The sequence below is a fragment of the Musca autumnalis genome, unplaced genomic scaffold (assembly GCF_047663935.1).
Source record: "Musca autumnalis isolate F117 unplaced genomic scaffold, ASM4766393v1 scaffold_5, whole genome shotgun sequence".
NCBI lineage: Eukaryota > Metazoa > Arthropoda > Insecta > Diptera > Muscidae > Musca > Musca autumnalis.
In genome coordinates this window covers 207,264,904-207,282,092 of record NW_027412088.1, presented here as the reverse complement: position 1 = coordinate 207,282,092, position 17,189 = coordinate 207,264,904, and the positions used below count along the sequence as shown (strand labels likewise).

The 17,189-nt window shown below is 32.6% G+C and overlaps 1 protein-coding gene across 44 annotated transcripts in view; it reads left to right on the top strand.

The window, feature by feature from the left end:
• Window positions 1-2,741, top strand: part of Pkc53E (Protein C kinase 53E) — a 168,694-nt gene extending 165,953 nt beyond the window's left edge. For all 44 annotated transcript variants that reach the window (XM_073992927.1, XM_073992934.1, XM_073992948.1 and 41 more), the window contains 8 exons: window positions 394-511; window positions 584-694; window positions 756-884; window positions 942-1,207; window positions 1,282-1,483; window positions 1,676-1,864; window positions 1,933-2,073; window positions 2,145-2,741. In XM_073992927.1, coding sequence (XP_073849028.1) covers window positions 394-511; window positions 584-694; window positions 756-884; window positions 942-1,207; window positions 1,282-1,483; window positions 1,676-1,864; window positions 1,933-2,073; window positions 2,145-2,297 — 1,309 coding nt within the window. In that variant the 3' untranslated portion in view covers window positions 2,298-2,741. The remainder of the gene's footprint in view (window positions 1-393; window positions 512-583; window positions 695-755; window positions 885-941; window positions 1,208-1,281; window positions 1,484-1,675; window positions 1,865-1,932; window positions 2,074-2,144) is intronic.
• Window positions 2,742-17,189: the final 14,448 nt, after the last annotated feature.

Sequence of the window (17,189 nt, the reverse complement as noted above, 5' to 3'; positions counted from 1 at the left end):
ACATTAGACTAGTTTTAACTCCAATGGAAAAAATTTATGACGGATTTTTTTATGCGGCACCACCCTTAAGTGTTTAGTTTTGTTAGATTTTAGGACTGCCAAAGTTTCGGCAAAATCGGAATATTTTAACCACAGAAATGAACTGGTAAATCCATAATAAATTGGACAACAAATGTGGCATTCAGAGCAATTTCGTAAAAATTCACATTTGGCCCCAACAAATTACTATGGAAACCTTGAGGCCCCAGTGGCACGTGTTAACATATTCCGATTGTGCTCAAACTTTGGCAATCTTAAAATCTAACAAAACTAAACACTTCAAGGGGGTGCCGCAAAAAAATCCGACGTCAAATTTTTAATACCACCCTAATGTACATATTTGAATATTTTCAGTGAACTTAGAGCCGATGACAAAGATCGACGAGTTCTTATAGAAGTCTGGGATTGGGATCGTACTTCACGCAATGATTTCATGGGCGCCTTATCATTTGGAATCTCAGAAATTATTAAGGTAAATTTATTATTATTAAAACAAAAAAAAGCTTGAATTCCCATATAATGCTCTGCTGCATTCTCCTTTTAGAATCCTGCTAATGGCTGGTTCAAATTACTTACCCAAGATGAGGGTGAATTCTATAATGTGCCATGTGCTGATGCCACACAAGATTTGCTTAAACTTAAATCTCAGATGAGAGTGAGTCAGGCGAATATATCACAGATTAAACCCCAAAATAACTTTGTTTCTTTCTTAACAGAAATCATCACAGAAAAAACCATTGGTTATGCGTTCCGAAACCAATAGCCATCAAAGTCTAAACAAGGATATGATAAGAGCCACTGACTTTAATTTTATTAAAGTTCTGGGCAAGGGGTCATTTGGCAAGGTTGAAATTTTCCGTTATTCCTTATACCTCTCATTGTAATACATATTTGTATTCCAGGTCCTATTAGCCGAACGCAAAGGCACTGAAGAATTGTATGCCATTAAAATACTCAAAAAGGATGTCATCATTCAAGATGATGATGTTGAGTGCACCATGATTGAGAAACGTGTTTTGGCCCTGCAAGAGAAACCACCATTTTTGGTACAATTACATTCCTGCTTCCAGACCATGGATCGCCTATTTTTTGTTATGGAATATGTTAATGGTGGCGATTTAATGTTTCAAATACAACAATTTGGTAAATTTAAGGAACCTGTTGCTGTGTAAGTTTTTGTTTTGTATCTGAAGATGGCAAATTCTCCCATTAATCTGTGTTTGTGTTTGTTTGTTTGTTTAGTTTTTATGCTGCCGAAATTGCCGCTGGCCTATTCTTCTTGCATAGCAAAGGCATTCTGTACAGAGATCTTAAGTTGGATAATGTTTTATTGGATTCCGATGGCCATGTTAAAATTGCCGATTTTGGTATGTGCAAAGAAAATATTATTGGTGATAAGACAACAAAAACATTTTGCGGTACACCGGATTATATAGCGCCTGAGGTGAGTTGAAGTTAAATGGCAGAGATTTCTATTAGCAACAAAAAAAATTAGAAATTTAAGGATGCGTGAAATTTTTAAATTTCTTTTGAAATGTTTCTAATGTGTTGGTCAACAATAATTTAAAAATTCTCATAGAAAAAGATTTGAAAAGTTTAATTGAAATTGTATTTTTTCCATTTCATGCGTTTCCAGATAATACTTTACCAGCCCTATGGAAAATCTGTTGATTGGTGGGCCTATGGTGTTCTGTTGTATGAAATGCTAGTAGGCCAACCACCTTTCGATGGAGAAGATGAAGAGGAACTATTTGCCGCCATCACAGATCATAATGTATCATATCCTAAGAGTTTAAGCAAAGAGGCCAAGGAAGCCTGCAAAGGTGTAAGTAGCCATACGTCTTCGATTTACTTAAATGCCATTTACATGTTTCACTTTTCGTGTGTTAACAGTTTCTAACGAAGCAACCCAACAAACGATTGGGCTGTGGACCAACAGGTGAAGAAGATGTACGTTTGCATCCCTTCTTTAGACGTATCGATTGGGAAAAGATTGAGAATAGGGAAGTTCAGCCACCATTTAAGCCAAAAATTGTGAGTCCCTTTCAAAAGTATTACTCAAAGTAACCCCCCTTATATTACTTTTATTCGTTTTTCTTCCACAGAAACACCGCAAAGATGTTTCCAATTTCGATAAGCAATTCACCTCGGAAAAGACCGATTTAACGCCCACAGATAAAGTTTTCATGATGAATTTGGATCAAACAGAATTTGTGGGCTTCTCGTACATGAATCCCGGTTACGTTGTGCCCACATAAATAGCAAAGATCACAAAGAATACAACGTCATTTGTAAGCAAATAAGATGAGCGCAACTTCTTACCAACTACAACAAATCTTGTGACTGAATGGCATCAACAACAACAACAAAAAAGGTTAACTGGGTTCAACAGTCAAAGAAAACACGACAACTAGACATCCCTCTAACAAAATGGGCTGTTCACGTTATGGATGACGTGAAGAATGATTACTCCTGACAAACAAATGATATTGTTTAGAATTATTAAAATGTTTATAGTTTTTAGTTCTAATCATTTCTCTCTATCACTCTTCTACGTCTAATTCTTTCTTCCTACAGTGTAATGTAAATTTGTGTAAAATTATTTTCTTGAAACTAAAAAAAGACAGAGCAATAATTATTGAATTTAATTAAGTTAAACAAATAGAAAATATTTAAATAAATTTTTTTCTGAAAACAAAAAATTTCTTACTTTTTCTTCGTCTTCTACTTACGTTCTTTAGTTTCTTCTATTTTAGTTTGAGTTATAAGAGAGAAAATTTTTGTTACATATCAACTACCAACCATCAACTTTAAGCAATATTAGTTTATGGAAAAATCGAAAACGAATTTAAAAAAGAAACATTAAAAAAAACAATTGTTTTGAACATTATCGTTCTTGACATTCAGCCCGATAATGAATTCTAAACTCACCGTGAGAGTTCTTGCTCTACCGTCCCAACTTAAAGGAGAGAGTGAGAAAACTCACAGGGAGTTGATATTTATGATCGGGCTGAATTTGTATTTGGAATTGATTTATTTTAATTTGGCTACTTTGCAGAAAAAAATACGATAGAAAAATGAAGCAGACCACATCAAATGGAATACCAAAGCGAAGCCAGGTCTTCTCCTTCCCTGGCCATGTCATTACAAATAAAAACAACAAGAATAGAATTAAAAAAATTCATAACGAATAAATCATTAAATTATATAAAATATTCATTATCTTCAAAAAAATCATAAAAAGTCTTCTATATTCGATGTTTCTAAATTCTGTAGACAATCTTCTCGAACAACAATTTTGACAATTTTTTGTCGACTTTAAAAAAATATTTATTTATTGTGTTGTTGTTATTGTTGACCTGTTTTGAATTTATCGTTTGTTTGGTTTATTTCGGCTTAAGGTCAAATAAAAGAATTGGTATATTTTATTATTTTCTTTATTTTCCAATATTTCGGCTGCAATCTGCAGTCATCTTCAGGGAAATACTAAAAATAACACATATTAACAAATGGAAAATCGTACTAACACGAAAAATTCTTACTTTACTGAGAAAAGCAACAGGTTTCTTACACCGTCTATGCTAAACTAAGCTTTTGTCCGTTTATGTTTATGAACTAAGTTTCTATAAATGTGTGCACAATGGTCCGTGTCAGTCTTAAAATTCATTCTTTTTTCGTTTGGAATATTTATTATATTTAACATTTCTAAGGATACCTACCAATTAGCTCTAAAATCTAAAAATAACGTCAATAACCTATTTAGTAGAACAAAATCCAAAATAAACAATGACGATAAGTGCAATGTAGTATATAAGATAGGTTGTAATGGAGACGGAGCCAACATATGCCAAAAGGTATATGTTGGTACAACAAAGACTAAACTTAAGACTAGGCTATCAGGACACAAATCTGATCAGAGAACGGACAAACCACTTGAACAGAAGACGGCGCTTGCAGCACATTGCACTATAACTGGGCATAAACCAAATTTTAAAGACGTTAAACTATTGACACAAGAAAATAATTACAAGAGAAGGTTTACCTTAGAAATGTTAAATATAATAAATATTCCAAACGAAAAAAGAATGAATTTTAAGACTGACACGGACCATTGTGCACACATTTATAGAAACTTAGTTCATAAACATAAACGGACAAAAGCTTAGTTTAGCATAGACGGTGTAAGAAACCTGTTGCTTTTCTCAGTAAAGTAAGAATTTTTCGTGTTAGTACGATTTTCCATTTGTTAATATGTGTTATTTTTAGTATTTCCCTGAAGATGACTGCAGATTGCAGCCGAAATATTGGAAAATAAAGAAAATAATAAAATATACCAATTCTTTTATTTGACCTTAAGCCGAAATAAACCAAACAAACGATGAATATTTATTTATAATTCAACATGATAATTTATCAAATTTAAAAATTTTGTCAAAATAAAAAATAAAATATTATTTTTTAAGGTTAAAAAAAATCTATGGATGATATACGACCAAGTTTTTTTATTTTATTTATTTATTAGGAAATTATGGGTTTTTATTAAAAGTTGATTTTAATTTTAAATTATTTTATTGATTATTTTTTTTTAGTTTCTATGTAAAAAATATTTTTTTATGAGGACCATGTAAAAATTGTTACATTTTGTAAAGAGGAAAATTTAGAGATTTCCGTCGCCTTTTTTATTTTTTATTTAAATTTAAAATTATTTATAAAAATTTTGAAATATATGAAATTTTTTCATGTTCTGCGTAAAAATATTTTTGGAAGAAGAATTTTCATTTAAAATTCTTAAACTTTTATTTAAATTTACAATTACTTATAAAATTTTGTTTTTTTTAAAATATTAATTTATTAAGAATAATTATATTGCAATTTAAAATTTTTTATGGTTTCCTGCATTTTTTTTTAATTTTCTGTAGTAAAAATATTTGTGGAAGAAGGCTATGAAAAATTCTGCAATTTGTAAAGCAAAAAAAAATGGAGAAATTTTAATCGAAGTGTTTTTATTTAAATTTAAAATTATTTATAAAAATATTGATGTTAGAAAGATTGTTTAAAATAACTAAATGTTCTGGAAAAAATATATATAGAAAAAGGCTATGACATTTTCAATATTTTATAAAAATTTATGATAAAAATTTCTATTCAAATTTTTTTTAATATTTTTTATCAATAATATGACATATACTGTAAAGAATTGGTAAAAGTAACTCTATTTTTATTCTATGAAACGGATCAAACGGATCGGTCCAAAATTTAGTTCTCGTAGTATTTGGGCCAACCTTAAATAAAGTTCGAAGATGGTCCATGTCGGTCCACTCCTTAAAGTACCTCACCCACAAAAGTTCAATTTTTATACCCTCAGCCTTTAGGCTAAAGAAGGTATTTACACTTTGATACGACCAAAAATGTGCCTCATCGAAATAATGGTTTTAGACCCCAAGTATGTTTGTACGATATACGTTTTAGACAATTTTGAGTCGATCTAGCAATGTCCGTCCGTCTGTCTGTCTGGCTGGCTGTTGCGCACGATAACTGTCGATTTGATTCAAATTTTGGGTATCAAAATATTTTGTCCAGATTTGATTTAAGTTCGAAGATGGGCCATATCGTTCCACTCCTTCAGGTACCTCCCCCACAAAAGTTCAAAAATGTTCGGAAAAATTATCCGCGCGATAACTCTTGAAGGGAGTAACCGATTTCGTTCATACTTTGTATATCGTAAACATTTTACAAGAGAAAGATTAGGTTCCAATATGGCCTCAATCGACCCACTCCTTCGAGTACCTCCCACACAAAATTTCGGAAAAGTTCAGTTTAGGGCGATCTCTCGAATCACTGTGATTTTTGTTTTAGCAACTTGTATTCAATGCCCTCCATACGACGGTACAAGTTTCATTAGGGGCAAGTCCATACTTCCGGAGAAAATAGCCTGAAAGTTGTAAAAAAACCCTATGACACCGTGTGAGGTGGTTGGAGCGCAAAATAACTCTAGAACGGATCTGCCGATTAAGTCCAAAATTTGGCCTTAGTAATATTTTGTCCAAACATAGTCTAAGTTTGAAGATAAGCCATATCAGTCCACTCCTTCATGTACCTCCCCCACAAAAGTTCAAAAATATTCGGAAAATTTTTTCATACGGTAACTCTTAAAGGGAGTGTCCGAATTGGTCCATACTTTACACATCCTAATATATCTACTAGATATAAATCAGGTTTAAATATGGACTATATTTGTCCAATAAATCCGGTACCTCCCACACAAAATGTCGGAAAAGTTCACTTTAAGACCTGCTATCGAATCACTTTGATTTTTGTTGAAGCAAGTTGCATTCGCTGCCTCAATTACGATGGTAAACTTTTTTCAGGGGCAAGTCCATACTTCTTGAGTAAACATCCCGAAGTGTGTAAAAACCCCATATGGCACCATATGTAGTGGCTGAAGATCCACTTCCATAATGGTCAATGTAAATCCATTCCTTTTAGTATCTCCTCCGCAAAACTTTTGATCCCTAATCCTAATGAACATTTTTGTCGGTTCAAATTCCCAAAATTTATAAAAACCCCTAAGCACATACATACGTTTTTTGGGAAAAAATTGTTTCAATATATACAGGCTGAGGGTATATCTCTGTCGGCAAAGCCGACTGATACTTTTTTACTTGTTTTTCTGTAAAACTATATACCCAATTTGGTCAATTTGGTTGGTTTACATACACATCGAAATATTTCTTCCGGACATAGATCAGCTTCGAACATGGACTATATAGGTTCACTGCCCAAGTACAGTTTAGGGACACTTCTTGGATCGTCAATTTTTTTTTTTTTGAACCAGATTGTGCTTGCGGCCCTTTTTGCAAGTTCCAGGAATGTCTATATCGAAAAACATTTTCGGGTACCTGCCTCACAATATTTCACAATTTATACTTAAGGTCAGTATAAGGGCTGGTCAAGGATAGTTTGCAACTTTTTACCGAAATTACTTCTTGTGGTCCTGTTTACAGCGAAATAATGTTTTTCGTGCAAATCCATGTTTCCTAACATGTTAGTCAAAAAGCTCTAAAAAAGCCACGGTGGCCAACTAAAGTGGCTGATAGCTTACCGATCTTCTTCTGTTACCTCCCACACAACATTTAAACATTATTTCACCAATGTGCAGTTACAAGCCAATTTTTATCGGCAGTATGTCCTTACTGATTGGCCCTTAATGGAGCCCTCGATTTGGTCCAACCTTTGCACATGGTAATAGATCTTTCAAACTTCTGTTAAATTTGAAGATAGACAACATCGGTGCACTTCTTCCAGTACCTCCTCCACAAAAGTTCAAACATTTAGACATTAGAACTTTATTTCTGATAGTTCTTTCATACTGGCTTTGCTTTTCTTCATTACGTCACAGGCTGAGGATATACCTCTGTCGGCAAGCCGGCTAATACTTTTTTACTTGTTTTTAATTTTATTTATATTAAAATTTAATACACGTAGCCAATATTGGAAATTTCCCATATAATTTGTTCATCAAAATTATGAGCTTTTGCATGGAAATTTATGCAGATTTAATTTTATAAACTAATTTTGAAAATATATGAAACTTTTCTTTTTATTAAAATTTTCATCTCCAATTGCTTAGTTATTATATTCTAGGCAAATTTTATTAAAATAAGCAAACATAAATACATAATTAACTCTTAAAACATACATACATGTCACAATTTCACTACACTTCGTGACCCACTTAGGTAAAACTCTCTCATTATATATTATCTCTCCCTTTCACAATTAATGAAACTTTCAATTCCAGTATACCATTCTATTTTACTACTAATGAAGTATACACGAAAAACCTTTATCCATTTTCATTACATCAATATATTTTCATTGCGTCAATTCAACAATCAAAACTCTTGTTTTAGAGTTTTTCTCAGACTTAGTATTTCATAATATTATAGATGTATTTTTTAGATATAAGGAAATAAGAGAAATCGGATTCACAGTCGTAGTTCTCCAAGAATAAACTTTCTTTTTGTAAACCTATTTTCTTAAAATTGACTAACTTCAATTTTTATGTTTTTGCATAACACTATTTTCTTCATAATATTCTACAATAAATAACACATTTTATGAAAATCTTTCCATGTCACAAAGTTATTTTGTAACTTTAATATTTTAATTTTTTATATATTTATTCTAATGCGTTCGTTTACATTTCTTATACATATTTCTTAAAAAATCAAATCTCATTGAAAAATTCGTTTTTAAATAATTATAACAAAAACAAAAAATATTACATTGTCAAAATGAACGCTCGTTAATAATGTTCGCCCCTGCATTATACGAGTGCAAAAAAAAATGCGTTCTTTGAGAAGAACCCAAACAAAACAATTAAACCGAAAATAAATAAAGAATTACGAAATTTAAATATTAGTCAAATAAATATAATGAATTAGGTTTTTTTTCTTCATTTTTTAAATGTCATAACGTAACAATAGCAACATTGAAATGCTAGGAGTCTTCAAGTACCACAACAGCAAAAACAAGAATATATAAAAATAACTTAAGATTAAAAATAAACCACTTTAAATTATAACAAAACACAATCTTTCTAGACCTTTCTTTTTTAGAATTCTGTGGTTTCCCAATGATTTGCTATGATAAAGTATTGAAATTGAATTATAAATCAGAATACGCATAGTAAATTGTACTTTGAATTTAAATTTTCATCAAATGATAGCAGCAGAAAATATCGGAATTTAACTTTGAGACAATCTAAATATATGGTAAAAGACCTAATATTTTATTAAATATCATGTTGTTTTTGAAATATTCCTCGAACGACCTAATACAATATCAAGAAGCATGGTGTGCCATAGGTTTTCATATGTCGTTTAACAACTAAATATGCTCAAAAAGTGAGGATATGCATAAGCGTTTTTTCACATTGTTAATATTAGTATTATCTTCTCAGTTACCATTTAGAAGTGTATACGTTCAAACAGTAACTATCAACTGGGGACTTGTTGTTGACAAAATACTAATGGGACAATCATAACCTCACTTTTTGGTTATATATAAACGTGTTAAATGCACCCGATTCTGTATGCTGAGACTCTTCTATTTGTCGACTGTAGCACAGCTAATCTTCCTTCATGTCCTTGATATAAACCTTAAGAAAGCTTCATCAGGTCTAATTTAAACTTTATCTAGTGTATAATTAAATATAAGTAAGAAAAAAATAATTTTTTTTAAAAATGTAAGTAAAAATATATACAGCGTGTAAACATTCCAATTTAAAATAAATTTGGATATAAAACTATTTGATGAGGAGCATGTGGGCCTTAAAAATGGCTTTGATGGGAAAATATGAAAGACAAAACAAAATCAAGTGTTGGCAGCTCACATGATTGTCACTACATGGTTTTAAAAGACCGGGGGATTTTATCAAAATTTCAATATTACAGGATTGAGTTGTAATACTATTAGTTTAAATTTAATTGTTCGTTAAATTTAACGGGCTTGTTTGCATTGATTTAAATATGGTCACTTTGGTCACAATATTGGAAAATTGTATAAAATTTCCCTAACTAGTACTAAGTTTCTAGCTAATAACCAAAACCTTACTTTCACTTAATTTTTGCTAGTTTTAAAGCAAACCAAATATATTTTATGATTACTTTATAATGAATTAAGAAAAAAAAAAACTATACAAATTATAAAAACAAAAAAATATTCCTTCATACTATGTAGCAAAGCTATAATACTTATACTTATAAACTAATAAATATAAAAAAAAAATAACTCGGAGCATTAGTACCTAAACTATTTACATACATAATTTAAGAACATTTAAATATTTAGTCAACTAAATATTTGTCTAAACAAAAGGTATGTTTAAAAAATAAAACAACATTCTTTAAACCTTAACATATTGATAGACTTTATAAAACTTCTTAACATTATATAGAAATATATACATATAAAAATAAAAAATAAAAACAACAATAACAATTAAATTACATTTAAAATTTAGAGAAAAGGGTACCAAAAATTTATTCATTAACATTTTTTGCTCTATATTTATAATTATTATTAATTAATTATTAGAAAAACAAATTGTTAACACTTTTTATTATTAGTAACCGGTGGTTAGAAATAAAACAAATATTATATTTATTAAAAGATAATATTTTTTCATTAACATTTTAATTAACCAAATTTTATTAGCTTTGAAAAAAAACTTATAAAATTGTCAGAAAAAAATTAATGGTTTTGAAAAATAATATATATTCTTTAAACAAAATACACTATACCATATCCATAGGAAAACAGAGAAAAACAATATGAAAACACTTCAAAATTTTAATCCTCAAAATAAAGCATAGATTTAAGTTATCCAAACAAAATTAATAGACCACTTAAATTCTTCTTTAAAACATACATTATCATCCTTACTTCACAACAACAACACACAACAAACATCAATGCTCATTTTGATCTTTATAAGATAAAATGCCTAAATCTTCAAAACAAAAATATACGATTAACTTGTATTTAACCAATTAAAAAAACAATTGTGAGAAACCAAAATAATCAAACTATGAAAAAAAAAACAACAACTACTTTAAAAAGCGTGAATAAACTAAAACAATATCTTTCAAATAAAAAAATTGTCTTTCATTTAGAAAACAGAGAAGGAAGTATGGATTTGATGACTAATATTTTTGTGGCATTATACAGGATCCTAACAAAAAATGTATTCCATAAAGCATAATAAGACAAGTAAAAGTATCAGTTAGATATACCCTCAGTCTTAACAAATAGGAGCGGAGCAGATCATTACTTACTTAGCTGGCCTTTTACAGAACATTTGTTCCATAAGCCGAACTAAGAAAAAATCTCCAATCCTCCCTGTTTGCTGCTGTATTTTCCCAATCTGGGATATGTAACTTTCTGATATCTCGTTTCACTTGTTCGCTCCAACGAAGCTTTGGCCTTCCAGATCTGCGAGAACCACTATGCGTCCCGTATTTATACGCCTTTTTATCGGGTTCATCATCACTCATTCTTATAACATGGCCTAGCCATCGCAATCGTTGTATCTCGACGACATTGATGTCATTGTATAGTTGATACAGCTCGTTGTTCATACGACGCCGATATTCGCCGTCAACACAGATTGGCCCTTAGATCTTTCGAAGAATTTTTCTCTCGAACACACCAAGCACTGCCTTATCCGCTTGAGCAAGTACCCATGCTTCGGAACCATACATTAGCACGGGTAGTATCAGCGTTTTGGAAAGTGTTACTTTTGTTTGACGAGAGGTGACTTTATTCCTAAACTGCTTACTCAGCCCAAAGTAGCATCTGTTAGCCAACACTATTCTTCTTCGTATTTTACAACTGATGTTATTTGTTGTGTTTATGGCGGTGCCGAGGTGGACGAAGTCCTTTACTACCTCAAAATTGTAGGTACCAACATTCACAGAGGGTGCGGGGTTTGTGGACATATTTCGCGTCGATACCATCAACTTGGTTTTTTTCGCCGTTTACTGCCAGACCAACTTTAGCAGATTCTCTTTCGACTTTTGCAAAGATATCAGTTACTTCCTTTACCGATAGACCCATGATGTCAATGTCGTCGGCATAAGCCAGTAACACATGGCTCTTCGTGTATATCGTTCCATTTCTTTTGACCTTCGCGTCTCGTATGACCTTTTCCAGCAGGATGTTGAATAGATCACACGACAGGCCGTCTCCTTGTCTGAAACCTCTTTTGGTAATAAACTTTTCCAGGATTTGTCTCAAGGTAAATATCTGGTCAATGGTGGATTTGCCAGGTCTAAAGCCGCACTGATAGGGTCCAATAATTTCATTGACCATAGGCTTTAGTCTCTCACACATTATGCCAGATACTATCTTATATGCAATAGGGAGCTGTAATTGGAGCATACAGTCTTATCACCCTTCTTGTGGACTGGACATAGGATGGTCATGTTCGAATCGTCGGGTACGCGTTCTTCCTGCCAGATGGTGCTAACTAGCTGATGCATACACCTTATCAGCGTGTCGCCTCCGGTTTTGAACAGCTCGGCTGGTAGGCCATCTGCTCCTGCAGCCTTATTATTCTTCAGCCGGTTAATTGCCGTCCTTACCTCATCTTGGATGGGCGGTATACATTCAATACCATCTTCTGGGATTGGATCTGTGGTATCTTCGCCGTCTTCACTGCTACTTCACAGTTTGGAAAAATGTTCTTTCCATATCCTGAGCACACTATCTGTATCAGTTACCAAATTACCTTGTTGGTCTCTACAGGAGGATATGCCTGTACCAAAGCCATCAGTTTGATGCTTCACTCTTTGGTAGAATTTTCGGACTTCGTTCTGTCTCCTGTACATCTCTATTTGTTCGCACTCCATCTTTTCCATCTCTCTCTTTTTCCTGCGGAAAAGACGTTTCTCCTCTCTCCTTGTCTCCCGATACCTCTCTCGTGCGTTACGCGTTGCTACTGATTGTAAAGTAGCCCTATATGCCGCATTTTTTCTTCGGTTGCAGCACGGCACTCCTGGTCATACCATGGATTCTTTGATGGAGGTCTCTGGTATCCAAGTACTGATTTTGCGGCTGTTTGCATGGAGTGGGCAATACTTTGCCATTGTGCTGATCATAGCGATTATGAATCTTCACGTAGGGAGCTACTCACAAGTGAGTTGCAGTTCACTTTCACCTGCTCGAGCTATTACGATTGGGCAGGGAGGAGCACAAAAAGTGAACAAGGGTTGACAAGTCGGAAAATGGAAAATAATGGCGCGACTTGTGAACCCTTGAAATAATAATGTGTGTTACCATACCGTCATTATTTGCACAAATAACTTTGGGATTATTAAATTCTTATTTTTTGCATAAAAAGTAAATAAATTTTCAAATTAATAAACATTTCTAGCAAGAAAAATGTCGGTTATTAAAAATCCACTGTAAAAGAACATGAATATTGGTAAAAGAAAATACAACATTGAAACAACATGGCAACATCTGTAACAGCTGTTCTTTTGTTTTGACAGATATGTGAAAATTGTTTATTTACACAGAAGAATTCGTGAAATTTATTGGAAAATCGTAAAAAAGTGAACAAATGTCGTTTAAAAACGTCATTAAATGGCTACAATAAGTAAATGTTTAATGTTGCATTTTGGGTGATAACAGAAATGGCAAGTTCTGAGGAATACCAAGGAAATGGAGTGGAAGCTGTACCAGCGATGTTAGGACATCACAGGAGATCAATGATTGGTTCAAATGAGGTTCAGCATTTAGCCAATTCCAAGAATTGTAAATACAATTCGTGAAACATCCGATATTTTCTCCAGTATAAGAACCATTTCTATGAATGCTAAGTATAATTCCTAATGCTTTCTTCAACACTTAAACCAATTTAATGAATTTTAAATACAATTTCAATAAATTTCAATTGTAATTCCAATTTTTTTTTTTTGTTCATGGCATATAACAACCGGTACATAAAATACTATTCCAGGAAATTGCTTGGTGTAGATACCATTCCACTGGGTTATCGACGATGACGTGATTAAGATCTCAAAATGGTTTGGATCTTTTTGGGGCAACGGTCTGGACTTATATTCCATCAAAATATTTGATTCTATTCAAGCTTGAGGGCAAGTGATTGGACATGTCATCTTTTTAGCACCAGCACCCATTTTTTCCAAGACTGCGACCCCAAAAGTTCCAAATCGTGTACATTACTCTCTCTAGGAACAACAATCGCAGACATGGGTTGCTCCAGATTGGGTCCTTGTATATTTGTGAACCGCTTTATACAGTATGCACCTTTTTGATCTGTCCATACCTGAAAACGGGGAACGCTTTAGTTACAGTACTTGCTTGGGCGTTACCGTGAGAGCCATCCCAATCACCATCTAGTAGGTTGGCCCGACACACTAGGTCCATCAAGAATGATCTTCACTTTCTAGAGAGGAAAGCCCAACGATACAGGAGAGAACCCCTTGCTCAACAAGCATTTCAAGTAGGTTTGTATAGCTTTCACATAGTCGCAGTTTCTAATGTAAACAAATATAGTGTGAATAAAGTCCACCACAAACCAGAGTAGTTTTTGCTCAACTATACTCGGGATATTGCAGTCGTCTAAATTCTTATAGGGCAAATGTTGATAGCACCATGCATAGCACTCTTCGTCTTTTAAAGGTGCGATGCCAAACCTAGTCATTTAACTTCAGTGGATAGTTACATCCCATTCTTGGAACTGAAGTTAGACCCAATTTTGTACCAAATTCTGAAAGAATTCAGAGATTCAGACCGAATTCGTAAAGAACTCTGAAAAAATGTTAGCGGTAAATGTCCTAATATTTGTTTTTGTCGAAAACATATTGCGATTAAAAATATAAAGAAACTCTTATCACAATAAGGTAGAATCTATTCCATTTCCAATATTTCAACCATCTTTGATGGTCATCCTCAGGGATTGGCTTTCAAAAACAAGAACATTTGTTTATGCAACTATAAACAATATGGTAGAAATTTATAATAACAATGATATTTCTTTCTTTTTATAAGAATAAAAACAAAAAAATTTTAATTCTTAAGTTGACCTCAAGCCAAAATTAAAACCAAAGAAAAAAGCGTCCAAAGGTCAACAATAACCTCAAAACATACAGCCCAATTATGAACGGCATCTCACCGTGAGTTTTCTCTTTCTCGCCTCCTCCCCTATTATAAACATCATATCGCCGTGAGTGCTGTTATGTTCTCACTCTTCCCTTATTATAAACAACAAGAGGGTAAGCAAAACTCACGTTCGTGAAAAAATTAGCTATTACAAATGTAAAAAAAGTGAGAAAAAGAGGCAAATTTGTGCTGAAATTTCTCACTACCGAAATCAAAGTGAGTTGAACAAAAAAATTTAAGTGTGGTCATTTATTTTAAAAAATACGAATATTTTGTATCTGTAATGATAATTAATTGTATTTTAGGTTGAAAGCAACAAAAAATAATTAGAAATTTTTTATGTTTTGAGGTTATTGTTGACCTTTGGACGCTTTTTTCTTTGGTTTTAATTTTGGCTTGAGGTCAACTTAAGAATTAAAATTTTTTTGTTTTTATTCTTATAAAAAGAAAGAAATATCATTGTTATTATAAATTTCTACCATATTGTTTATAGTTGCATAAAACAAATGTTCTTGTTTTTGGTCTAACTTCAGTTCCAAGAATGGGATGTAACTATCCACTGAAGTTAAATGACTAGGTTTGGCATCGCACCTTTAAAAGACGAAGAGTGCTATGTATGGTGCTATCAACATTTGCCCTATAAGAATTTAGACGACTGCAATATCCCGAGTATAGTTGAGCAAAAACTACTCTGGTTTGTGGTGGACTTTATTCACACTATATTTGTTTACATTAGAAACTGCGACTATGTGAAAGCTATACAAACCTGCTTGAAATGCTTGTTGAGCAAGGGGTTCTCTCCTGTATCGTTGGGCTTTCCTCTCTAGAAAGTGAAGATCATTCTTGATGGACCTAGTGTGTCGGGCCAACCTACTAGATGGTGATTGGGATGGCTCTCACGGTAACGCCCAAGCAAGTACTGTAACTAAAGCGTTCCCCGTTTTCAGGTATGGACAGATCAAAAAGGTGCATACTGTATAAAGCGGTTCACAAATATACAAGGACCCAATCTGCAGCAACCCATGTCTGCGATTGTTGTTCCTAGAGAGAGTAATGTACACGATTTGGAACTTTTGGGGTCGCAGTCTTGGAAAAAATGGGTGCTGGTGCTAAAAAGATGACATGTCCAATCACTTGCCCTCAAGCTTGAATAGAATCAAATATTTTGATGGAATATAAGTCCAGACCGTTGCCCCAAAAAGATCCAAACCATTTTGAGATCTTAATCACGTCATCGTCGATAACCCAGTGGAATGGTATCTACACCAAGCAATTTCCTGGAATAGTATTTTAAGTACCGGTTGTTATATGCCATGAACAAAAAAAAAATTGGAATTACAATTGAAATTTATTGAAATTGTATTTAAAATTCATTAAATTGGTTTAAGTGTTGAAGAAAGCATTAGGAATTATACTTAGCATTCATAGAATTGGTTCTTATACTGGAGAAAATATCGGATGTTTCACGAATTGTATTTACAATTCTTGGAATTGGCTAAATGCTGAACCTCATTTGAACCATTCATTGATCTCCTGTGATGTCCTAACATCGCTGGTACAGCTTCCACTCCATTTCCTTGGTATTCCTCAGAACTTGCCATTTCTGTTATCACCCAAAATGCAACATTAAACATTTACTTATTGTAGCCATTTAATGACGTTTTTACTGTTGTTCACTTTTTTACGATTTTCCAATAAATTTCACGAATTCTTCAGTGTAAATAAACAATTTTCACATATCTGTCAAAACAAAAGAACAGCTGTTACAGATGTTGCCATGTTGTTTCAATGTTGTATTCAAGGTACACTTATAGAAGGTAGAAGTGGCAATCAGCTGTATTCTTACTTTTTTTGTAAATTTAGTTTTCAAAATGTAATAGGGTCTACTCATGAAATTTGAAACTTCGAAATTTGCCTCCATAGAATACTGTTTTTTTTCTAAACTTGTAGTAAAAATGACCTAAGACAGTTCAGAATGCTTTATATTTGCATTGTCATTCAAATTTGTTCTATTTTGGGGGATTTTCAAAATGTATTTATGTTTTTCCTGAGGAAATTTTTGGAACGACCCTATTATTCAATATTTTCTTTGACAATTAATTTTCAATACCAACAATGTTGTTTTTGTAAATTTGTTAGTTGTTGTAATTCATGCACATACCTTCTATAAATTTACCTTGGTTGTATTTTCTTTTACCAATATTCATGTTCTTTTACAGTGGATTTTTAATAACCGACATTTTTCTTGCTAGAAATGTTTATTAATTTGAAAATTTATTTACTTTTTATGCAAAAAATAAGAATTTAATAATCCCAAAGTTATTTGTGCAAAAAATGACGGTATGGTAACACAAATTATTATTTCAAGGGTTCACAAGTCGCGCCATTATTTTCCATTTTCCGACTTGTCAACCCTTGTTCACTTTTTGTGCTCCTCCCTGCCCAATCGTAATAGC